General features: G+C 42.9%; 1 protein-coding gene across 1 annotated transcript; it reads left to right on the forward strand.

Moving 5' to 3' along the window:
• Positions 1-26427, forward strand: ABCG2 (ATP binding cassette subfamily G member 2 (JR blood group)). Its single transcript, XM_083179141.1, has 14 exons — positions 1-57; positions 1616-1730; positions 2478-2630; positions 2738-2895; positions 4806-4957; positions 10339-10443; positions 12027-12268; positions 17504-17586; positions 18591-18680; positions 19294-19418; positions 20133-20287; positions 22205-22294; positions 23263-23363; positions 25616-26427. The coding sequence occupies exons 1-14, from the start codon at positions 5-7 to the stop codon at positions 25761-25763; spliced, it is 1770 nt and encodes a 589-aa protein (XP_083035267.1). The 5' UTR covers positions 1-4; the 3' UTR covers positions 25764-26427.

A 26427-nucleotide genomic window follows, 5' to 3' on the forward strand; every position in this document is an offset into this window, starting at 1 on the left:
AATTATGCGTCCTGGACTAAATGCAATTTTGGGACCTACTGGCAGTGGCAAATCATCGTAAGTAATGCTTCATGAATGGAATCTTATGTTTATAGATTTATACTAGTTAATTGAAGTTACAGTTTGAATAGTTAATGAGACCATTATTATATGTGCTGATGCAGATAAATCTGGAAGAAGGTTTCAGGATTCCTGTACTTATGTTTGTTCTGTTCAGTGAGTGTATGTGTTGGACTGCATTACAGTGTAAAGCAGGGTACACACTAGACTATGTGTACCCAGTGACCATGACTGGACCATGCATGAAGCTGGGACTGTCAAAGTGCACATCTTGTCGCTGCTGGGAGCTGCCAGCCATGGTGGGGCATTCGGAGAATGGGAGTGGGTATTGTCAGCCTGTTCCACCGTTTTGGGGCGACCTATCCTCTAGTGTGTACCCAGCTTTACTCTTTTATGCATTGGATAGTGAGATGATTGCTGTGCACATTTGGGTGTGTACATAAATACAGAGATATATAAGAAGAGGTGGTAAGTGAAAAATGTGCTAGAACTAGTGCTATTTGCCACTTAAGGTGGCCATACACTAGTGCGATTTGGCCTGAGAAATCAGTCGATATTGAGCATATCGCATGTGTTGCGGCCCCATGCACATCGAAACGGAGCCCCTAGATCGCAGGTGATGCATGTAGGATCTGTTGGATCATACAGCCTCCAGCAGCACTTTCTGGGATCACATGCAAAATAACCACATGCGATCCTGATCGGCTGCATCTACAATGTAGAGAAGTCGCAGCAGTTTATGGCCACGTTTACATTAAACATTGATGAATCAAAACATTGAAATGAAAGCGGACAGCATAAAAAAATTGACTTTGTCTTTACAATATCTGCACTCTAATAATTTTGCTCCTGTCATACTATTGTATGAATGGAAAAGCTAGACATTATTAAAAACTAAGCGCACTTTTGTGGCTTGTCATTTTTACACATATAGTCAGGGTAATCTGCTGGAATGTGTGCTATCCTGCGAAGCCTGTTTGTTGGTGTCGGGCTGCATACAAGATCTTACACACGCACAATGAAAATGGGGACAGTGGTTTCCAAACGGTGTGCCCTGGCACCCCAGGGTGAGTCGGGACACTTACAGGGGTGCCTCTGGTTGGTGGTTCAGGACCAATGAAAATTATTTATGGTAATTGTAATAGGCAAAACCAGTGCCGGTATCTGCCAATCATAAATTATGTGGACTAACCAGTGAATCCTGTCCCTCTCCACATAACTAAACCTAAGGACGACTTACCAATTCATTTAATTTAATATTATTTTCTAAATTTCTCAGTAAGACACCTTTGGCTTAGGGGTGCTTTGAAAAAAAATTCTTATACTTCAGGGTGCTATAATTCCAAAAATGGGCATCAGCCTGTTCTTTCTGTCCACCATTAAAGAGGCCATTTATTTAATTACTTGAAGCAGGAAGAGCCGCTGCTATAGCAACATGATGCATGCCACTATATCTCCCCCTCGGTGTACAAGTAATGTGCAGGTGTGGGGTGTGTTGGCACCTATGGATAAACACAGAACCTGAAATCACTGCAACTTGCTGTTTACACTTCAGGCTCCTGGATGTTCTTGCTGCTAGGAAAGATCCAAATGGCCTCACTGGTGAGGTGCTCATAGACGGGAAGCCACAGCCACCTAACTTCAAATGCCTCTCTGGCTATGTTGTGCAGGTAAGTTAATGTAGTAAATAGAAGCATGTGATATGATGGGTAATACTTTTACAAATGGGAAGATCTTTTTGAGGGCAAGTGATATCAGAGCTACAAGGGTGTGGATCATTAGGTTGATAGTCAAAACATTGTCCAATATTGGTGGACACATAAAAAAGGTTGACACAAGCAAAAGGTCGACTTTGAAATGGTCAACAAAGGAAACATGAGTTTTTCATATATATTTTTTGTGTCTATATATTGAAATCTGCTGACCTGGTCACCGTATGTGCCATGCTCTTGGCACACAATTATACTCTGCCTGAGAAGGGGAAGCAGAGGGCTCTGGGTGGGCTGGAGCCTTGTAGACCCTAGGTAAAATCTACCACTTACTAGTATCCTCTACTCATTCACTTTTTTTCACCAGTATGGTTTTAAAAATTTTAAGCATAGTAATTTTGACTATAACAAGTTTTTTTGTTGCAAATAGGAGTAGGTATTGCATTAACTATACTTAGTACAGTATGTCCTTACCACTGTTTCTTAGGAAGGGTTCTACCCAAACTTTGAGAGCGATAACAAATTAACCAATCAGCTCCCCTGTCCTTTTTCGAACAGCGTGTAAAAAATAAAAGTTACTGTAGAAGCTGATTGTTAGTGCTTTCTTACTCATCATACCTTAATTGCTTTACGTTTTGCCACCGTGGCTTTAATAATAACTTGGGTTTTTTTTCATTGTAAATATTTATTGGCATGTTTCTCTTTAAGGATGATGTTGTGATGGGAACATTGACGGTTAGGGAGAACCTGCAGTTCTCTGCAGCCCTTAGATTACCAAGAGCAGTGAGGCAAAAGGAGAAGGATGAGCGCATCAATCAGATCATCAAGGAACTTGGATTAACCAAAGTGGCTGACTCGAAGGTAAGATGTAACATCTGCATAGGGGTGTCTCCAAATATCCTGACATTCAAAATGTTGTTGTTGCTCGTATTATATGCAAATGTAACAGGTCTGTATTTTTGTTTTAGGTTGGCACCCAACTAATTCGCGGTGTATCTGGTGGGGAGAGGAAAAGGACAAACATTGGTATGGAGCTCATCACTGACCCTGGGATTTTATTCTTGGATGAGCCAACTACTGGTTTGGATGCCAGCACTGCTAATGCTGTTCTGTTGCTGCTGAAAAGGTGATGGAACCGTTAAACGTTTCCTAATGTGTAATCTATTCAATGCTTAACTGACTTAACAGGATATTCCTCTTTACACTCTCCTTTGAGTTCATGCCATTGATTTTAAGGTTGCATGCTCATCTATAATAGTAAATTATTTTACCAAGGTTCCCCTTACCTTCAGCCATGGCTAAAAATCGTAAGGTAGTGGCAGCTTATTGTAAGCCCGCTAGTTTTGATTGTTTCTCCCTCTCACTTGTCTGATTTAAGCAAGTATTCATTTATTATTAATTGATGTATTGCAGATGATTGGGAATAATGTGTTACATGCAGCAGAGTCGAGGTGACTGGGTAGAATTTGTTACCTACTTGTGTTAGTGCAGATTTAATTGTCAATATATATATTTTTTTTGCTTGTGTTTTAAAAATTCCTCATGCCTTAGATCAGCAATTTCCAAACTCGGTCCTCAAGTACCCCCAACAGCTCACCACACAAGTGCACTTACTACTCACTGACAGTTTAAAAAATCTACAGGTGGAGCTAATTATTTCACTTGTGATTCTGTAAGGATACTTGGAATACGTGCACTGTTGGGGGTCTCTGAGAAAGTATTCCCCTTCTCTGGGAATACAGTTTTTATACGGTACTTGTTTCCTAGCACGACGCCCCTCGCATACCGTATATAGTGGTATGCGATGCAATATTCACGTAAATTAACAGGAATGTACAATTAAATATCGCATGCCAGCATTTTTTTTTATTTGTACAAGCACCCTGATGCGTGCTTACAATGTTAAATGCACCCCCATTGTAAACGCCACCCCCACTATCAACGCCAACCCGAAGCGTGGCGAGCGCAGTGAGGAGCGGCGGTACGCGTCCTCTGACCTTTTCTTACACCCGCTATCCACGTCGGTGTGGAGTTAGATAGTGTGGCGAGCGCACGCGGAATACATGTAAAGTAATTTGCGGGGCTCGCCACGCTTCGGACTTGGTGGCTCGCTGCGCTCGCCACACTATCTGAAATCAACTCCACGACGACGTGGATAGTGGGGAATGAAAAGGTCGGAGGACGCGTACCGCCGCCCCTAGCGGGCACGCTGCGCTCGCCACGCTTCGGGTTGCTGTTGATAGTGGGGGTGGCGTTGACGATGGGGGTGCATTTAACATTGTAAGCACCCATCAGGGTGCTTGTACAATTAAAAATCACATTGCATGCCGCTATATTGCATACGATGCGATGTACTTCGATCAAAATCGGGGGCGCCATGCTAGGAAACAAGTGCCGTTTATACAAACCATAATATGATATTATTGGGTAGATGTATGAAGCAGCGATAAGGGACAATGATTAGGACCATAGGGGTTGATGTATGAAGCAGTGATAAGGGAGGAGAAGTGATAAAGTGCCTGGTATTAATCACCGGCCAATCAGCCTTATCACTGCTTCAACCCCTATGTTCCTAATCATTGTAATATATTTAATCACTGCATATGTCAAACCCTGAATATATTCCTTTAGGAAAGACCATTGTTCAGGTGGCAATCCCATTAGTGCCAGTTCCAGTATTTGTTAGTGAAACATGATTAGTTTACATTAGTGTGGTTGGCAAAACAATAGAAAGCTTTAGTACATCTTTATTGGATTCCCATAATGCCACCTGGGTGGGTGTAAGGTTTGCCTGAAAATGGCAAGACTAAAACAAGATCTCTTTAGAGAGAAAAACATGGAGTAAAGGATGCACATAAATACTTGTATCTCTCAGAGTAGTTTGCAGCCCTCTGCTTTTATGACCACCTTTGTAACCTCTGCCCAGGCATCGTTTTTAATACTGGAGAACAGTGGCCATAGTTTTTTGTCAGTCTTCATGCAAACACCTAGAAATACTTTTTTTTAATTTTAATCTTTTTTTTTTACCATTTGTAGGATGTCAAACCAAGGAAAGACCATCATCTTCTCTATACACCAGCCACGCTATTCCATCTTCAGGCTATTTAGTAGCATGACCTTGCTGGCTGGAGGCAGAATGCTATATCATGGGCCTACTGAGCATGCGCTGGATTACTTTACAGAACTAGGTAAGACATTCTGACAGAGATTCAGTGGTCCTTAATAATATCACACACTTATTAGGACTCTTTGCTCTGGGAAATAATGATTTTTGAGGAAAGTGCAAACATAACATTAATTGGTACTTCTATGTTAGTTGGGCGCCCACTAAGCCATTTGCTTAGTTTTCCGCTTCCCCTCGCGGGGCTCGGTGGCTCGCTGCGCTCGCCACACTATATAATATCAACTCCATGCCAACATGGATAGTGGGGGGTATGAGCGTACTAACTATAGTGGGCGCCCAACTAACCTATAAGTACCCATTAGGTCAGGTGTGTCCAAACTTTTTGCGATGAGGGCCAGATTTGGTGAAGTGTAAATGTGTGGGGGGCCGACCATTCAGCCTGACATTCTTTGAACCATTAATCGCATCAGAATGTTCCTACACTCTGCCCCCATTCACTCTGTCCCCCAGCCTGCCCCTTCACTGTATATTCCCCAGCCTGCCCCCCCTTCTCTGTATTTCCCCCAGCCTGCCCGCATTCACTGCATGTCCCCCACTCTGCACCTACTCTGTCCCCCAGCCTGCCCCTCCTTCACTGTATGTCCCCTAATCTGCCCCATTCACTGTATGTCCCCCAGCCTGCTCCTCCTTCACTGTATGACTGCCATTTACTGTATGTCCTCCAGCACTGTATATCCCCCACTCTGCCCCCATTGACTGTATGACCCCTTGCCTGCCCCCTCCCTTCTCTGTATGTTACCCAGCCCCTTGTGTGAGCCAGAGGATGGAGAGGCAAGCAGGCACTGCAAGGACAGGAGATGCTTGGGCTCCCGCCCTCCTCCACTCTGCATGTTACTGGAGCAAGCTTCCCCCTTGCTGCCCCCCTCCCCGCACACTGCTGTCACTGTGATTGCAGAGGAGGGTGATATATGATTATAGCAGCAAGGGTTGGACGCATACTCACCCGAAAGAGGCCAAACACATCTTACTGTGGTGGCCAGCACCTCCCCACTGCTGCACTAAAGGTGGGGACCTGTGCTCGCCTGGTACCCACCTTTATTGTCCTGTGCGTCCCGCATCTGATGCTCTGTCTGCTTCAGGCTGGAGGCTGCGGGCCGCTTAAAGTGACAGCGTGGGCCGCAATTGGCCCCCGGGCCGGACTTTGGACATGCCTGCATTAGGGTATAAGTACCCATTAATTTTAATAAACAAGTGTACAGAACTACTGGATATTGCTGCTTAGAGCAGGGCGGCTAATGTAAAAAATACATGCCAGAGGGCCACTTAGTGATTGTCGCACATTACTGGACATACACATCAGACCATTAACCCTTTGACTGCCAACATCTATGTGAGAGAGATGCAAAATATTGGCTAAAAATGCCAGCGCCCCTAATGGTGTGCACACTTGTACAATGTGCATGAGATTTTGACTATATAGTCAAAATCATCTGGATCGCATGCAGATCGCACAGGTTTTAACCCTTGCGATCCCGATGCACGCTCCCGTAAGTGTGTACACGCCATAACTCTTGATAAATAAACTCAAATAAAAAAATGTTGTGTAAAAAAAGATATTTCCTATAAAGAAACAGGTCATACATTGCAGGTCATTATGAATAATAAAAAGGTTTGATTGACAATTTTCACACCAATTTTGACAAATTCACTTGGCACTCAAAGGGATAAATGCTAAGAAGAATGTATTCCTTATGCTGAAATATCCTCTCTGAGACATTACAATGCTGTAAGGCTTCTCTAGTAATAGTGGGAATATGAGAAGGAGGACTCCTTTAAAAGTCCTATCTAGAAGTAGGTACTAAAGAATAGGAGTTGTGTCAAATGGGTTAGTTGAAAAGTACAGGTGCGTACACACGGGCATAAAATCACTGGCAATATGGTCGCTGAGTGACCATATTGCCAGCAATTGTAGTGTGCACCGGTGATAAATCGCCGGGACGCGCTCCCGTTTTTTAGCCCCCTTATGTTGGTCGCAGGAGCTTGCCAGCTGATTACCTCTGCGTCTCCCCCGGCAGAGATTCCCTTTTATCAGCGACCGTCTCTGGTCGCTAATGAAAAGGAGACACTGAGCAATGCTGAGCAATATATTGCTCAGCAATATATCGCCCCCGTGTGTACACCGCTTAATGCAATGCAGAGATAGCTATAAATGCACTAAAATAATGTGAGTGTATAGTATTCTCTCTCTCTCTGGGCCTTATTCAGATCTGAGCTCAGTACAAATTTGTTTGGAAAATGAGCAAAACCATGTGCACTGCAGGTGGGTCAGATGTAACCTGTGCAAAGAAAGTTAAATTTGGGTGGGGTGTGCTGTAACTGAAATCTAAATTGCAGTGTAAAAATAATGCAGCCAGTATTGACACTGCACGCAAACAAAATAACTCACACAAATCTACTGTAACTCTCTCTGCACATGTTACATCTGCTCCACCTGCAGTGCGCATGGTTTTACCCATTTTCCGAACAAATTTGTACTGAGCTCAGATCTAAATAAGGCCCCCTGTGTGTGTGTGTGTATATATATCTATACTAGGTGATTCATCGCGCCCTACGGGCGCTCTTCACACCGTCGTAAGGGGCTGCGCCCCCTTAATTTGTGAACGTTTGTATTGTGAGAAAGATGGTTAGAATTGTATGAAAGATGGCCTGTATTGTAACTTGAGTTATAGGTGAAATGTGTTAAATAGAGAGCATATGATGTGGAAGGGGGTGTGTATTGTTTTGTTTAATTAAAAAGAGGTTACAGAGTAAGATGTACATTGATAGTGTGGATGGTACAGTGACATTTGTAGGTGTGGGGGGGGGGCTGTGTGTGTATGTTGTTTAGGTGTGTGTGTGCAATAGTATAGTAGGGTGTTTCTGAGTCAGCGGCTCCCCACTGGCGGAGGTCACGACACAGGAAAACAGGAGGCTGGGTAGTGATAGGGTTGTGTGGGCATAAGGGGGACTAAAGAGGAGGGTGGGAGACACAGTGCAGCTTCTGCCAGTGGGTGAGGGTCCAGTGTGGCAGTACAGGAGTACAGGATGGTGGCCCTTAGTCAGTGTCTCCTCCTACTGGGTGGGAGTTCGGGTGCATGAGAGCAGGAGGCTGGGCTATGAGGCATGATAGGGGCATGTGGGCAAAACAGCGTCAGCGACTCCCCAGTGATGGAAGTTACGGTTCAGGAGAGCAGGAAGCTGGGTAGTGATAGGGGTGTGTGAGTATACGGGGTACTAAAGAGGGGCTTAGGGGTGCCGTGAATTGCGGGAGGGGCGCGGGGGGTGCCGTGAATCAAGGGAGGGAGAGGGCGCAGGTGTCTGCGAATCGCGGGAGAGGGCGGGGGTCCGCAAAGCGTGGGAGGGGTTGCGAATCGCGGGAGGGGGGGTGCGCGGGGGGTCGGTGAATTGCGGGAGGGGGGGGGGGCACGGGGCGCGATGAATCACCTAGTTGGTTATATATTCTTGTAGAAGGATGGTAGGATGTTGCTGTCATTCAGAATGCATTTACATAAACAGTAATAGTAGCAGTAAAAGATCTGACTTAAAACACCTACAGTAAAACCGAACCGGTGTTATATATTATACAAAGAATTGGTTGATGATGTGTAGGTTGACGTGCACATAGTTCATAGTTGTCACTGGAAAAAAATTGCTACAAGAAAAAATCAACACAGAAAGTTCAACACATGTAAATGTTGACATAAGTGTGGCACTTCATCGGTGTCCATGTCGACACATGAGAATGAATATGAAAACATTCAAAAAAAGAAAAATAAATCTTCAAAAACTCATGTCAACCTTTTTCATTGTCGACCATAGCCGTGCCAGTGTTTTGCATGTGCCATTTAATCCTGGGGTTGCCGTGAATCGCATGCGGGGGTAGGGGGGGGGAGGGAAGAGGTGAGGGGTGTCCGCGAATCACGGGAGGAGGGGTCGTGGGTGGATGCCGTGAATTGCGGGAGGGGGGTCGCGGGGGGGGGGGGTGTGTGGGTGCCGCGAATCGTGGAATGGGGGGGCGCGGGGGTTGCAGTGAATCGCGGGAGGGTGGGTCGCGGGGGCGGGGGGTTGCCGCAATGACAGGAGGGGGGGGGGTCAGGGGTGGGGAATCACGGTAGGGGGGGTCGTGGGGGGCACCGTGAACCGCGGGAGGGGGGGCCCAGGGGGTTGGCGCGAATCGTGGGAAGGAGGGTCGCGGGGTGCCGCGAATCGCAGGAGGGGGGGTGTGTCACGGGGTGGGGCCGCGATTGCGGGAGTCACCGGGGGTGCCGCGAATTGCGGGGGGGTGCTGCAAATCGCGGGGGGTGCCGCGAATCGCCACAAGAAAAAATCAACACAGAAAGGTCAACACATGTAAATGTTGACATAAGTGCGGCACTTCATTGGTGTCCATGTCGACACATGAGAATGAATATGAAAACATTGAAAAAGTGAAAAATAAATCATCAACCTTTTTCATTGTCGACCATAGCCATGTCAGTGTTTTGCATGTGCCATTTATTCATGGGGATGCCGTGAATGGGGGGGGGGGGGGGGGAAGGGAAGTGAGGGAGGTGCATACCCAACATGACCCTCTCCAGGAGGGACACATTGCTCTGTTTCTGGACTTTCTTCTTAATTTATGGATTACCATCACCTGTGCTTAAACACCTTTCTTATCAATTACCCTGTTTAAAATGACAGGTGATGACAATCATAAATTAAGATGGAAGTCCACAAACAGAGCATTCTGTCCCTCCTGGAGAGGGTCATGTTGGGAGGTATGGAGGTGTGGGGCGCTCACCTGGTGTGTGTGGTGAGTAGCTGTGTCTTTGCTGGGTAACATGGGGAGGCAGAGGGTGTCTGGCACTGTCTGTGGGCTCACTGGGCTGGTTCTCTGTCATGTGAGTCAGTCATGTGAGTCAGAGGCTCCACCCAGCGTTATAGCTCCAGACACACTTTGAGTGACAGATGTAGCCAAATATATAAGAGATATATATATATATATATATATCACAGAAGACCGGCATCAACCACTGCTCCCACGCTGAACAGCTGCGCTGGGTGCCCTCCCTGGGGGGTAGATTTATTAAGCTTGGTGAAGTGATAGTGTCTGGTTTTTGTCACCGGCCAATCAGCTCCTACCTGTCATTTTTCAAACCAAGCCTGTAACTTCACAGTTAGAAGCTGATTGGCCGGTGATAAAAACCAGACTCTATATCACTTTACTGAGCTTAATAAATCTGCCCCTGAGTATGTAGACAAGCAGCAGGGATATATATATATATATATATATATATATATATATATATATATATATATAGATAGATAGATAGATAGATAGATAGATGATATAGATATATGATAACATTAATTCGGTATATTGAATTTGTATTATATTTTATATTAATTTATCTCTGGTCTTCCTAGGTTATGAATGTGAATCTCATAACAATCCTGCTGATTTCTTTTTGGATGTAATCAATGGAGACTCAACAGCCGTTGCCCTCAACAATCTGGAAGAGTTGGATCTAGGTGTGTGTACAGTATATTTGTGTGTGATATCTCTATCTATCTATCTATCTATCTATCTATCTATCTATCTATCTCTATACATACATATACATTGTTTGTGTGTGTATATATATATATATATATATATATATATATATGTGTGTGTGTAGATGTCTATATACAGTATGTATATGTGTAGGGAAAGGATGTAATGCTTGTAAACTCTTTGAAAATGATATCGTATGCAAATGATTTGGATATAAAATGCCAGTGGTCGGGATCCTTGTGGTCAGAATGCCATTGGATCAGGGGAGTATTCTAAGCATAGCCCTAACCTTCCCCTCCTGCAACCTTACCCTCCTCCAGCCTAACCCTAAAACTAACCCTAATATATACCATCAGCATCTGTTGGCGTTGGGACCCCCGACTGCATGGATACTGACTACATCCTATTTTACCCTATTATCACCTTTCTTGTGCATAAAAGTTTTAGAATGATGTATTAGTTTGCACTATTAATAATTTGGACATAAGGATTATTACATTATAGAAATTTATTATGGCACAAGGTGTATTCAGGTCATTACCGTGTCTGCTTTGCTATTTTATCATTTAATAACTTTGTGTCGATTGGCCATTGATTATTTATTAATATGGTGCCCTGACTTCCCCTGAGCTCTCCCGGCAGCTTCCTGGGAGATCTCAGCAAGATTTTGCTATGATCCGATTTATCACATTTAACCCGGGGAGCTGCAGGCAGATGTGTGGGAGAATACAAAAAATCCTGTTCAAAAGACTGAGCGGCCGCTGATTGGCTGAGAGCTCTCAACCAATCAGAGGCTGCTGAGCTCTCTCAGCCAATCGGCGGCCACCCAGTCTATCCAAAAGACTGCTCTCCGGTCCCTGCTCACCACACCCGACTCACTGACGGCTGCACATAAGATTTATCGGTACTTATGTAGTAGCCAGGTGCCCACTAAGCAAATATCTTAGTGGGCTATTCTGCTATTGCATGCGATTTCCTATGTAATGTATTCACTGCTCTCTGGCCTTGGGCGGTAAGATCAGATCGCATCACATCGGTTCGCACCGCATTTGAAATCGCATGCGATTTTATAGGGTGCCATGCCATTTAATTTAGTATACACTTTGATGACATACAATGTGATTTACGCACCCCCCCCCCAATATCCACGCCACCCCCCACTATCCACGCCACTCCGAAGCGTGACGAGCGCAGCGGAATGTGACCTCCCGACCTTTTCATACCCCCACTATCCACGTCGGCGTGGAGTTGATTTTATATAGTATGGAGAGCGCACGCGCATTACGTTACATGTATTCCGCGTCCCCTTGCAGGGCTCGCTGCGCTTGCCACGCTTCGGGTGCGGTGGCTCGCTGCGCTCGCCACACTATTAAATCAACTCCACGCCGGCGTGGATAGTGGGGGCATGAAAAATCGGGCCCAAATTGCATAGTGTTTGTGGGCCGAAGGAAGAACAATTCTCTAATGCATAAGATTTATCAGTCTATATATTGAGAGATCTTAGGGATACAAAGCTCAAGATAGTCTATAATTTGTTTTGCTTCTTTATTGGGTACAGACAAAGTGAATGATAATGGCTCACAAACGGTGGTGGAGAGGTTGGCTACAGAATTCTGCAAAAGCAGCTATTATAAGGACACAAAAGCCGAACTGGAAAAAATGTCAAGCGGTGAAAAAATAAAGACCAATTTTTTTTCCAGACAAATCACATACAACACCTCCTTCTTCCACCAGCTGAAATGGGTCTCCAAGAGATCCATTAAAAACCTCTTGGGTAATCCTCAAGCTTCCATTGCCCAGGTAAGCCTATTATTTGTGCTGTTTAATATATATTATTTTTATATTGCCTTCTAGTTATGATTTTTTTTTTTAAACCAGTCCCAAGTACTGAAGGAATGGTGTGCACAAATACTATTTACATTATAGAAGATACATATATTTTTTAATTGGTACACCTTAATGTACCATGTGAATAAAATTATTGGAGAGAAAACACAATAAATATACCATACATGTTCTTCGTTTGTTGTACATTTCATTTATGGTAAATGTGCAATTGTTACATTTAGCTCTCAACTACCTTGTTAACTTGCTGTTCTTGCCTTCTGCATTTCTGTAGCCAACTATTGAATGGCTGTAACATATATTTTTTTGCATTGCCTACTTATTATTTTGCAAATGTTTCAGTTAATTCTAAACTATTATAATATATTATCATTAAGCTTCTATGTTTTGATTTGTTTTTCAATAAAGAGTGTGACCTGCCCACCACCAATGATAGACCTGTGCTTGCCCCAGTCTGATTGCTTAACCCATTGTGAAAATTGGCAAGCAAATATTTTTATTCACCATAATGACTTGTAAGGTTTACCTTATATAGGAAATGTAATCTTTTTTTACACAACATTTTTAATTTGAATTCATATAACAAATGTGAGCAGCGCTGGCATTTTTAGCAGATATTTTTGCGCATCTCTCACAGATGTTGGCACTCAAAGGGTTAAACAGCTGGTGGATTTTCATCTATGGTGGACTACAATTCTGGCTTGTTGCTGCAGGCCAACCTATTTATTTTTACTGTTTTGCTTTTTTGGAACATATTTGATATTGATTTGCTAGGGCTGTTTTTAGTCAATTAATTTTAGTTACATAGTACAAGTTTCATTGTGTCCACAATAACCATTGATTCAAATGATAATCATTAACCTGGTTGCATATATTTGGGATTTATACTTAATGAGGGGTATTTAATGCCCCTGACTGCGAGCAGTGCCGATAGCTCACCATCAGAGTATTCAACTCCCTCCCCTTCACTTGCCATTTCCCCCTCTTGGTTCCTTTTTGGCTTCCTTTTGTACTGACTTACAAGCAGTTTAATAAATGATAACCCCACTATATAGCTTGATTGTCCAATGTCTACACATTTGCTCAAAGAATTGGCTCTGGAAGTCTTACACCGCTTGGCCCTAGCTCTGTTGGATGCCATGTTAGCTGATTTTACATTATGGGTATTTAAATACATATAGCCAAGGAGCAGCTGATGATTTGGGGCGCACTGAGATCTGCTCGGAGCTTCCAAAAGAAATTGTTTTCCAGCAAGATAGGTGAGCGGAAGCAATACACAAATACATTGTCAATGGCCAAGGGTTTCTTACACGGGTCGAAAAGAGAAGCCAATGAATGGAATAGCTGCACAGGAGCGGAACCTACTGGCCAAACATAACCCTTTAGTACAGGGGTGTCAAACTCAAATTCATCGGGGGCCACATCAGCAGTTTAGTCACCCTCAAAGGGCCGGTTGTATCTGTAGGTCCCCCTGTATAATTATAATGCCATGACACCACAGGCTGCTCCCCCTGTATAATATAAAATGAATGCCATGACACCACAGGCTGCTCCCCCTGTATAATAATAATGCCATGAAACCACAGACTGCTCCCCCTGTATAATATAATAAAAGTAATGCCATGACACATAAATGATTATACAGGAGGAGCAGCCTGTGGTGTCATGGCATTATTATTATTATACACAGGGACACCTCAGGAAACAGCAGATATATATATATTTTTTTTATTGTGTGTGTGATCCTCATCCTCACTTACTGTTTCTCCGTCTGTCCTGCAGCTGCTGCGGCTTCCAGCTTTTCTTCACTGCTTGCTGCGGCCACACTGTCCCCGACTCCCGGTCCAGCTTCCCTGCCTGCTCCTACTTCTCTACAGACGCATGGGCGGGCGGCGTCATCGTCATGACGTCCCCACCCAGTGTCTGTCACTGCCAGGCATCAGAGGGAACAGGCGGCCGGGCCCTCCTCCATGTAGCCGTGGAGGCCGATGGCCATGTTTCTGTAGCCGCATACATATGTGCCTACAGGAACATGGCCGCCGACAGTGGAGGCACAGGTAAGGCGGCCGCAGTGGGGTGGGTAAGAGGGGATGGCCTAGGCAGGAGCTGGGACACACGTGCTTTAGTATATGCACTTGATTTAGGTGCATCCCCGCTTCTTTGCCTATGTTGTTGGTGCCTGTGTAGGCTTGAATGGCCTTTTGCTGCTCCTCTATCCTCTGCAGCATATAGAGCAGTGGTTCCCAACCCTGGTCCTCAAGTACCTGCAACAGTGCACGTTTTCCAGGTCACCCGGCAGGCGCAGACTACAGGGATAAATATGTAATATACAGCACAGCGCAGACTCTGTCAGTGCACCACTACACTACAGTCAGACTCAGCAGGTTGTCACGATCAGCAGTGTAGTAGTTAAAACTACTACACCACGCAGGTTGTCACTATCAGCAGTGTAGAACTACTACACCACGCAGGTTGAACTTGTTACTATCAGCAGTGTAGTAGTTAAAACTACTACACCACGCAGGTTGCACAGCGGGGTGGGAGAGTGAGCATGCACGCGGGCGCCAGGGAAGACAGCCAGACGTGCACACTGTTCAATCTCCTAGACTGGAGTGAACATGGTGCCCGCTCGGCCGTCCTTATATACATATAGTGACGTAGTGACGATGTCAGGATCTCGTGAGCCGACAGCGAGAATTCGCGGGCGCCGGATAGGCGCACTTCGAGTCTGGGCGGAAAAACCCGAACAGGCTCGTGACCGTGTTTGGGGGTGTCCGGATTCCCAGAAGCGATAGATATTATGCCCAGCACATAATATATTGAGATGCAAGATTCGACACACGTGCAATTGGCTTGCGATCCATGGGATTTGTCGGTGCGATTCATCGAAATCACACAATTGTATGGGCACCATAATTGATAACCTGTAGAAAGACATCTATTTTTAATTAAAGTTCCCATAATGCCTTAAATGCATTGGAAAAAATTATGCATCCAAAAAACTTGTGACACGACTTAGCTCCCACGTAATTGGCAGTAATTGTCTTAACTCATTTTGTAATGTGTGCACCCTTCTTTCTCTTTAATGTTTCCGACATCTCATTAGTGCTGGATTTCCAAAGCTTTCTATGCGTGGTACACAGTTCGTTAAACACCATTTCATCTTACCCAACTGAAATTGGTTCTGATATGATCCTTGTTTTCCACCACAACTAGCTTAATGGCTAATTAATCCGTGCCCCTTGATCTTTTTGGCGGGCTCTTAGTAATACAGTCCCACTTATCCCCAAAGATTTGGGAATTAAGAGCTAATACATCTTTACAGCTTTCACTTAAACAATCAGCCTGATAATAATTTGAAAATATTTTACCCACCTTTGTACAATGCAGTTGTCAGAAAAGGTCAAAGCGTTTAATGTAATCTCCTAATCTCCTCGCTGGTTCCTTTGTATCATTGCCACTTGATCACATACAGACAGTGCTATACTGTGAACTATATTTAAAGGGTTTAAGCTTTATTAAGCTTTTTCATAGTATTGTTTAAATAAATCAGCAATAATGATAGTAAATCACACAACAGAAAGATATCCAAAATTTTTAGTTACTTGTCTAGCGCCAGAGTATTTCATTGCACTTTACAGTAGGTAATGCAGTTAGCTGGTTAAACATCAGAACTGGTTGGCTGGTTGGAATGATAATCTGGCAGTGGGGCAGATTTATTAAGCCTAGCAGAGAGATAAAGTGGAAGGAGATAACGCACCAGCCAATCAACTGCCAACTGTCAAATTTCAAACACAGCTGATTGGCTGGTGCTTTATCTCCTTCTACTTTATCTCCACTTTATCTCTTTGCCAGGCTTAATACATCTGCCCCAGTGTGTGGGAGCAACCGTTTATCAAAGAATGGGTTATAACCGAGACACAGAGAGCCCTGGTAACAAGTTTATAATCTATAGGGAAATATGCACTGATACACAAGGATAAATGCTACATATTCCACATTGATCCAGCCTGTTTTAAGGGGATCTTTATGGGCTGTATCATCCAGTTACAAGGCAATGTTGGCTTAGGGTCAGTGGGATATGTGAGTGTACAAAAGGAAAATATGCAAAATTATGCATTAACTCTTTAGAGGGGGTGTAATTGGATATAATATGTAATGGAGGTTATTTGGGTAGTTCTGGAATTTGTTAAGCTTCTCTGGAATTCTGTTGTGTGTTAGAGGGCATTCCATAAGCCCCCAAAATGTCCTATGATCATGTATGGGAGAAGGTAGGTAGGAAGCGCAGATCTTGTGCAGAGTGGAGGGGTTAATCTGGGAGATATATTGAGAATAAGCTTGTCTTTTTTGGAAAGTGGTGAGATGACATCTAAGATAAAATGGCAGAAGATCCTTAGTAATGTGGACCAACACAGATGGTGGCAAAACTGAAGAGGATAGGTAGATTTGAGTATAATCTGCAGAATTTGCCGCGCTATATAAGAAACTGATTAATAAATAATACACAATACAATCCTAAATCGAACTAGAAATTTTAGTGTTTGGATTTATTTGATTACACTAGTCCGATTTGGCCACTTTTCGCCTGATTCCAACGGATCGGCTGAGAAATCGGGTGAAAAATGGCCAAATCGGTTGTGTTTAAATCTGATCCGTTGTCTTGTGGGCATCGGATTGGAGTCAGAGGTCAGACCTTCTGCATGTTCAACCTCCGACTTGGCGATACATCACGTGCAGAAGGACCGCATGCGTTCCTGTCACCCAGGAAGGTCCCGTGCACCTCAAAGATGATCGAATGGCCATACACTGCTGCGAGTAATGTATGGCCACCTTCAGGCATTCATATTTCTGTGAAATATCCAGTACCAATTATATTTGTAATTATACCTGGTCCACCTTTTACTTGCTGAGACAGTGTGGTGTGTCTGACTTGTTTGTGTCATTGTGATAAGAGCTGGGGAGAAACAAGTAATAGTTTTTTTGTTGTATTTTTTTCCACCTGATAAAGTGCCGAAAGTGGCTCTAAATAAAAGCAAAAAGAGCCATTTATCATGTAATAGGGCAAGATATATCTCTCCAGCGCCTTGTGATTGGGTGACCTTAAACTTGATAATAGCAAAATGCTTGCAGCTTTTATGCCATTTCCTCATTTATTAAGTATTGTTTTGTGTTTTCTACTTATCTGTGCAGGTACTGGTTACTCTTGTTCTCTCCCTTATTGTCGGGGCCATTTTCTTTGGTGTAAAAGAAGACCAGAATGGAATTCAAAACAGGTTGGTCACTATACCTAAATATAAAGTGTCTGTGGTAAAGAGTGACTTTGCGCATTTAGCGAGAAGTCCCCTCTCACACCCGGCCACCTCCAGAGTGTTGCTGTAATTAGACCTTGTTAGCAGGTCAAACCTGTTATGGGTCACCGGTGTCGAGGAAAAGTGGGTGGTATCCGACTCAGAGGAAGATATGGTTTTGCCACACCTAAATTAAGCTAGATTTGGAGGAGCGGCTAAGGATGTATGAGGCTTTTGTTCCTTCAGGGTGGGACAATTGATGAACAAGCTGGATGGTAAAGAGTTAAACAATATTAGATTAGTGAGTGGTATCCAACTAAACTTTTTGAATAATATTTCCATCATAACAAATAAATAGCAGACTATATTCTAGAAATGTTATATTGATGTGTCCCATCATATACACACTGATGTTTATGGTATAAAACATAGACTGACTCATGATAGACAGTCATATGGTCGACCACTAATGGTCGACGGTCTAACGGTGGACAGGGTCTAAAGGTGGACATGAGTTTTTAATGTTTTTAGGGTGTCTATGTTGACATAGGACGACATGGACACTAAGTGTACCGCGTCCGCTCACCATGCTTCGGGCTCGCTGCGCTCGGCACAGTATTTTGTTCTCCCTCCATGCCCTAGTGGATGGTAGGGCATGAAATAACGCCTGTCGGCTGAAAATTTAGAAAAAAAATGCCTGTCTACCTTTTTCATGTCGACCTTTAGACCCTGTCCACCTTTAAACCCTGTCGTCCTTTTGACTGTCTACCTTTTGACCCTGTTGACCTTGTGACTGTTGACCATTAGTGGTCGACCATATGACTGTCTATCATGAGTCAGTCTATGACCAGTCCGGATACTCTGGCTAGTCATAGAAAATGTTCACTTAGTGTGTATGCATGCAGCTCCACATAATCTTCAAAATGCTGTGGGGAATGAGCAGGGTTCTGCGTGTGTATATTAACCATATTTCTTATATTTCTTTACAGAGTGGGCTCTTTGTTTTTTATAACTACAAACCAGTGTTTTAGCAGCGTATCAGCCATAGAGCTCTTTATTGTGGAGAAGAAAATATTCATGTGAGTGAGTTTTTATCCTTAAAAGTGTGTGTTATGCGTCCTAACCATTGGTGTACTCGGGTATGTTGCTATTGGCTCAGCTAGGCCAGTTTCTTTCTGGCTTACAAACATTTTTAACTTGACATCTGAATGTATTTCCCAAGCCATCACGCCGGGCTTTAATAAGATTGTGATTTTAAAAGCATCTGAAAAAATGTGACTAAAGTTCATGTACAAAGTTCCTGGAATTGAGCTGTGCCCAAAAAGTCTGAGAAGGGAATTCAATTACTTTGTTGACTTTTATGGCTATTTTTTTAGGGTACACCAATCATCCTTTTTTTCCAGGTGCAAAAAAATGTGTTCCTAATTGCAATCATGAATACACAGCTCTTATCAAGGATTTTGTTTTTCCTAGCAGGTAAAACAAAATCCCTGATTAGTGCTGGCTATCAGGCATAATTGAATTACCCCCTTGATTAGTTAATCGGGGGGCTAATGCCCCCATAATATCTTCAATGTGCTAGAATTGAAACTGTTTATATATTTTTAGAGAGATTCTGTAGAGAAGGTACTGTATAACTTCCAACCAAATCTGTTATTTACTAAGTATTTTAATCCTTCTCTTTTCCTTCAGACACGAGTACATTAGTGGTTACTACAGATTGTCGTCTTACTTCGTCTCCAAGTTGCTGGGAGATCTGCTTCCCATGAGGACGCTGCCAAGCATTATTTTTACCTGTGTTATCTATTTTATGATTGGTAAGCATACAGTGCACAGTGGGGCAATTCAATTCAGCGCAATATGAAAAGCACCAATAAGTAGGACCTGGAGCTATTCATTTGTCCCCATCGCAGCCTGGTAATGACTTAAATTGGGTGTTTAGTTGCGATAACCAGCTTTCCCCAACCTAAGGGCCTTATTCTGGTTCACTCTCAGAGGCAAATTCCTTATCAAATGGACAAAACCATGTGCACTGCAGGGGGGGCAGATGTAACATTAGCAGAGAGAATTAGATTTGGGTGAGTTATTTTGTTTCTGTTCAGGATAAATACTGACTGATTTATTTTTACACTGCAATAAAGATCTCACTTTGAAGAAAAACCCCACCCATATCTAATTCTCTCTGCACATGTTACATATGCCCCACCTGCAGTGCACATGGTTTTGTCCATTTGAGAAGGAATTTGCCTCTTATAGTGAACCAGAATAAGGCCCTTAGTGCATGCGTTAAGGCAGATTACAGCATATAACGTAGGCACTAATTCCGATTTCTCTAGTTGGGCTTAACAGCATGGCTAATTGAATAGCTTCCACCTTCCCAGCAAGATATCTTGGTGTTGATAGTGTAGCTGTTCTGATAGAGGAAATGCACTTCTCCATACAGATTACTGTGGGAGCCTGTAGTTGTCAGTTCTGTGTGTCTAAATTATATACTCTGTTGACTATATATATATTTCTATTTTGCTCTTCAGGATTTAAACCCACTGTAGGGGCTTTCTTCACCATGATGTTCACTTTGACGATGATCTCCTACACGGCCACCTCTATGGCTCTAGCTATTGCAGCCGGACAAGATGTAGTTGCTGTCGCCAACCTTCTAATGACTATATGCTTTGTCTTTATGATTGTGAGTGTAGTTTCTATATTACCATGCCTGCTTGCTAAGTGTATTGTATATGTACACCTTGGGGGAAATTTACCAAAATTCAATTTGGCAGTTTATTGCGGTGCAATTGCATGAATTGCATATTTACCAAGGATTAATTTGCATGGTGTTGCATGTCAAACACTCAAGTTCATGGCAAATAAACATGGGTACAAACATTGTAAAAAAAACATACATTTTAGTGAAAAATCACACATTTACTAAGAATCGCCAGAAATCTACACTAAAATCGTATAAATAACACCCCTCGTTGTACAAAATCAGTTTTGTTTTTTCCGGTATCCGGACTATTTGTCTACAACAAGAAGATAGACAGCCATTAGGTCGACACCATTAGTTCGACAACTCAATAGGTCGACATGCTTTTAGGTTGACATGTCATTAGGTCAACATGCCATTAGGTCGACAGTGTCTAGGTCGACATGGTTTTTTCACTGTTTTTTGAGCCGAAATGTGCCGACAGGCGGTATTTCATGCCCTACCATCCACTAGGGCGTGGGGTTAGATTATAATAGTGTGCCGAGCGCAGCGAGGCACCGTGCCCGAAGCATCGCGAGCGAATCGGTTCACTTCAAACTGTGTCCATGTCGACTGTGTCGACATTTGGGTAAAAAAAAACAATGAAAAAAAACCCATGTCGACCTAATGGCAGTGTCGACCTATTGAGTTGTCGAACTAATGGTGTCGACCTAATGGCTGTCTATCTTCTTGTTGTAGACAAATGGTCCCGCATCCGTTTTTTTCAGCATCTTGACATACAGCATAAACACCATTTTTTTCACTAAGTTTCATTAAAAGACCTATCAAATCACTCCTCAGAGCACCTCTTCCAAAAAACAATGTGAAAACTATTTTAATTGTGGCTAAACCAATCAGAATGCTAATAAACACCCACCAAGTCAGCTAAATCGCTCACTTTTTTAGCTTTCAACCATGGCTGCTGCAGGTTGTGTTGTGCCTGGATCCAGGCAGTGATTTTATGTGGCCTGCCACAGCTGACTGAAAAGGGATCGGGGCCAAGAGACCAGCAGGAATGTGTTTTTGGGATTTTTTGGCTTTACTGCAATTTGTGCGAATTGAGGTACTGTACAACTTGTGATGTAAAGTAAGGCATAATTTTTGTTGTTTTAGCTTTGGACTTCCGAGGCATTCTATTTCAAATTGTAGCGCATTCAAATGCAACTTTCCATATGCAAAATGGATAAATATCTACAGCATCATACACCAGTGATGGCTAACCTTGACACTCCAGCTGTTGTTGAACTACACATCCTAGCATGCCCTGCTACAGTTTTACTATTTGGCCATTCTAAATCTGATGTGGGGCATGCTGGGATGTGTAGTTCAACAACAGCTGGAGTGTCAAGGTTAGCCATCACTGGCATACACCATTGAAAGACAAAGGGTGGTATTCAATGCTGCTGGCGAGGGTTTTTTTTCAACGAGGATGGCCTGTTTTCAGCGAAGATCATTAAAAACAAGCCATCCACACCGTCTAACCCCCTTCGCCGGCCGCTTGCCATATTCAATGTTCTGGTGAAATCCTCCCCTCAGAGGACAGTGAGGATTCCCTTGGATGGCTAGGTTTGCTGCAAATGCCGTTTTGACGGCAGCAATCGCAGTTTCCACCTCGCTGAAATGAACCAGTGAGTTGGAAATGGCGAGTGAAGGGAGGTGGCTTGAATACTGAGGGCGAGCTATGACGGCAAGCTATCGGCTCTGCTCGCCATCGTAGCTCGCCCTCAGGGCACTGAATATACCTCAATTACTTAAATAAAAATGCTTGTTAGTAAATGTTCTATTCTGTAATCATTTAGAAAACAGACATGTGACTTTTTAAATCTATTTCTATTGCTAAAATGTATTTTTGCTTTGTAGATCTTTTCTGGATTACTTGTGAATTTGACATCTATAATGGATTGGATATCCTGGTTGAAGTACTTCAGCATACCCCGATATGGCCTGACCGTAAGTCCTACACGCTTGCATAAACAGACAGGTTACAGCTGTTGATTGGACACTTGTTTTTACAAGGTTTTCAAACTGATTGTCACTAAAACATTTTACTCCTTACTGCTCAATTTTTTATTTTCATTAAACCGATGGTTCTGAACTGATAAAATTTGGAAAGGTTTCTTGGCGGAAACCCTGCTATACGTTGTGGGAATGCTTAATACTGTATATATTGATGTATTATTCATTCTGCCACCTGCAGCCATCCCCTTCCCCTCAAACACTTGCACGGCTCCTTACCCGCAGCCTAGCGCTGTCAGTCTGACAGTGGAGTGAGCCGGGTCCCCAGCACTGAGAGCGGACAGCGGAGACCCTGCTGAGTCCTGACCTCCTTGCCGTAAGGAGCCATGAACAGTGTGGGATGGGAAGGGGATGGCCAGAGGAGGCAGTAGTAGGATGCCGGGCAGGGACACTGCTGCTGGGTGTCTGTCAGTGCAGGGTAAGAGGGAGGGAGCAGGACTTCTGGCTGCCTGGGTGGGGGCGATCCCCCCCCCTCCTTCTCCGTTCCTACTCTAGGGATACAGGGAGCTGCGGCGCATAGTTTGGGAACCACTGCCCTAGGGCATAAAATACTGCCTGTCGGCACACGCCTGCTCAAAGAAATGCAAAAAAACCCATGATGACTTTTTGACTGCCCATGTCCACCTAATGCTTGTGTCGACCCAATGATGAGGTGTCTACCGAAGCCAATGCATGTCGACCTTAGGTGTGTCAACCTAATGACTGCATACCCTGTGATGAATGGCTGGTGGCACTGTAAAAATTAAAGATAATTAAAGTTCCTAAACAATTGATGACCCAACTCTCATATACAGTGAAAATGAAAAAGTCTGTACAATGCTAATAATGTCAGTGTCTCTGTGTTTATGTACAGTAGTACTTGGTGAATGGGCTTACTGTATAACATTTATTTCTCATTTCAGGCTCTTCAAGCAAATGAATTTCCCGGCCTGACTTTCTGTGTAAACAGTACCGCCACTTATTATGACCCCGCTCCTTGCAATGCGAGCAGCCCTGACTTTGTGTAAGTGTACATTTTGTGACACATCATGTATTCTTTGTTAACAACTTTGTCTGTGTACATTGAATGTATGTAGGTAAATGGCCGGTGGTTCTGTGGATTGGTATCAGGACCGACTTCCTGAAGGAAACTTTCTAAGGGCACAAATGGTATGCGATCATTAGGTGAATAGTCAAAAGGACGTCACATAAAAAGGTCAACATGCATTAGATCTACACAAGCAAAAGGTTGACATGGGTTTTTCATGATTTTGATGAAACCAACTTGTTCCTTGGTCATAGAGGGAGAATATAATAGTGTGCCGAGCACAGCAAGTCATGCAAGAGGACGTGGTACACTTATAAGGTGTCCATGTCATCATGTGTCGACAGACACAAAAATAACGTAAAAAAACCTCTTGTTGGCATTCTAACCTTTTCAACATGTTAACCTTTGATAGTCGACTGAATGATCACTTCTGGCATTAAACATTGCTTATTATAGCTCTCCCCAAACAAACAGCTCTAAGATGTCTGATTTTCTAGAGCTGTGTTGTGTGAGATTTGCCAACTCTGCTCCCATTACTTCCTATCCTGCAACCATTATACTACAGATGGAGCCGCTCTCATCTGGGTGAATGGCTTGGCACGCCTTGGCCCCATTCGAAAGCAATAGACGCGCGAGCGTGTGAGTCATATCATCGGCATTATCTTTCACTTCTTTTCTAGAAGTGGCTAAATAATGACTTCAATATCTTCATTTTTATGATAACACTTAAATGGTAGTTGTGTCTTTCAGTTCATATTACAGAGATGCAGTAAGCCTGTACTTGAAGATGAGCGTGTAGTGATGATATTAGGTTGCAAATGTACCTTTGTATTTTTAAGTTTGTGTATAAATGCTTATGACAACTGTGTTTCTTTGATGGTGGTCATTGTGCATCAGTTTTACTTTGCCATTCTGGTAAGGAGACCTTAACGTGGTGAGCAGGTAGATATATTTGTATATAAATGTATGCCAACATCCTCATAAATGAATCATAAAAGTAATGATTGTATAGTGCACCTGCAAACCCCCCTCTGTTTTGCATATAGCTATAAATCTCAGCAAGGTAGCACCTCTCATTACAGGGTGTGCAGTCTAGGGCCCCCCTCTTCCCATTCTGGTAAAAGCACTGATGTTTTAACACTTAACACTGTGGCGTTTGTATGTACAACCACTGGTTGAATGGGTTTCCGGTAAGTCAGGCATGTCCAGCTGTTGTGAAACGACACATCACTGCATGCCCTGCCATAGTTTTAGCATTCCCTAATCGCAAAGCTGTGGCAAGGAATGATGGGACTTGTAGTTTCACAACAGCTGGGAGGGCCATAGTTTGGAAATGCCTGCTCTTAGTGCTCTGATTTCCTCCAACAATCCAAAAATATATAAGCAGGGTAATTGCAGTCTTACAAATTAAAGTACACACACTTACTGATGTGGGGGCTGGTGCGTAGCTACATTTTGCAGCGCCAACAGAAGACAAAGCTAACTCCCACAAAGTGTGCAGATCACAGGTACACATTAAAAAGACGTGTCATTCTAATTTGGCCGTAAATAAAGTTTCAGACTGAGATTGCTCTAGTGTGCACCTGGCTTAAGTGTGTGTGGTGGTGAATATAAACTCCACTGGGACAGGGACTAATGTGAATGAATAAATGTTGTCATACAACAATATGGAAGGAATGGCACATACTCTTTTGCTCTTAAAGTTGTTAGATATGGATAATTTGTACTAGACCAACTTCAAAACTGGACTCGTTAAATAATAGAGTATTAGGTTGAAGGTGCTCCCGCAATCATATGTAAACACACTATAACATAACAAAATGCTGAAAAATCGTAACTGAAAGAATAAAAATCATTCTTTCAGTTGCGACTTTGCAGCTGTCTTTGCATTTTTTAATGCATAAATGTTGTCTGTCAAGCACTGTGGAATATGCGAGTGTGATAAAAATAATAACACCAAGATTGCTTATAAAACTGTTAAGCCCCATACACACTAAACGATACCGTCCGCGACCGATATAATTAACTTGGGGAGCGTGCATAGTTAACGATGTTGTGTATACACTACACAATATTGTGAACAATATCGCTCACTTAGCAATTCTGTTCACAATATCACCTACTGTTTATGGGGCTTTAAAGGGCTGACAAAATTCCCAGCTTCATAGTGCTGTAGATCAGCCTAATATGTGATCAATGACTAACCACTTTTATATTACTCTTTACAGGACCACTGGCAAGGACTACTTAACAAATCAAGGAATTGGATATGACACCTGGGGACTATGGCAGAACCATTTAGCGTTGGCTATAATGACTTTTATATTCCTTACGATCGCCTACTTGAAGTTATACTTTATGAAGAAGCTTACATAAGCTACGAGCAGCCAAAAGCACTATAAATGTTTATATGTACATATGTTCTGTAAACTGAATCACTAAGTGATCCTTCAATTCCTTTGGCTGATGCACATTTAAGCTTAAATCAGCAGTTTGCAGCCAATAGATTACCATGTATCGCCTGCTGAAGACGCACTACTGATTGATGTAATGCAGATTAGGGTGGCAATGTAAGCTTATTAACAAATCAATAACACAAATTCCCTTTGAGCTACACAATGATCAGTTGTGACCCTTATGACCTGATGGTGCTCTGTGTGTATGTTCCAGATACAGGGCTGTTGTGTGCAGAAATGACACAACATGTTTTACAGTACCTTTGTTCCGTTTCATGTTATAAGTATTACTTTACAGTAATGGAAATTGTACTTGTTCTGATTTATTTATGACTAATGTTTATAATACTATAATAGTTCTAATTTTTAGTAACTTTGTTTCTATTTTTATATGTTTTTTTTTTCCCTAAACCAGCTAAAATTGGTTTTGTAATAACTGTAATGAAACAATTCTAGGTTTATGCTATGCAGTTTTTGCAGGGACAAAATGTACAGCATTTTTGACAATACGATAACTTAATGTTTTAAAAAAAAAAAAAAACAACATCAGTGTTTGTGTCCAAAATAAATCAAATATTCATAAA

Source organism: Crinia signifera, chromosome 1, assembly GCF_055691185.1.
Source record: "Crinia signifera chromosome 1, ASM5569118v1, whole genome shotgun sequence".
Lineage (NCBI taxonomy): Eukaryota > Metazoa > Chordata > Amphibia > Anura > Myobatrachidae > Crinia > Crinia signifera.

What these genes read in the sequence shown, in the direction of transcription:
- ABCG2 (XM_083179141.1), top strand. Translation starts at nt 5, where the DNA reads ATGCGTCCTGGACTAAATGCAATTTTGGGACCTACTGGCAGTGGCAAA. An exon ending in TACCCCGATATGGCCTGACC is followed by an intron (nt 22,295 to 23,262) that starts GTAAGTCCTACA and finishes TTCTCATTTCAG; the next exon opens with GCTCTTCAAGCAAATGAATT. An exon ending in GCGAGCAGCCCTGACTTTGT is followed by an intron (nt 23,364 to 25,615) that starts GTAAGTGTACAT and finishes TACTCTTTACAG; the next exon opens with GACCACTGGCAAGGACTACT.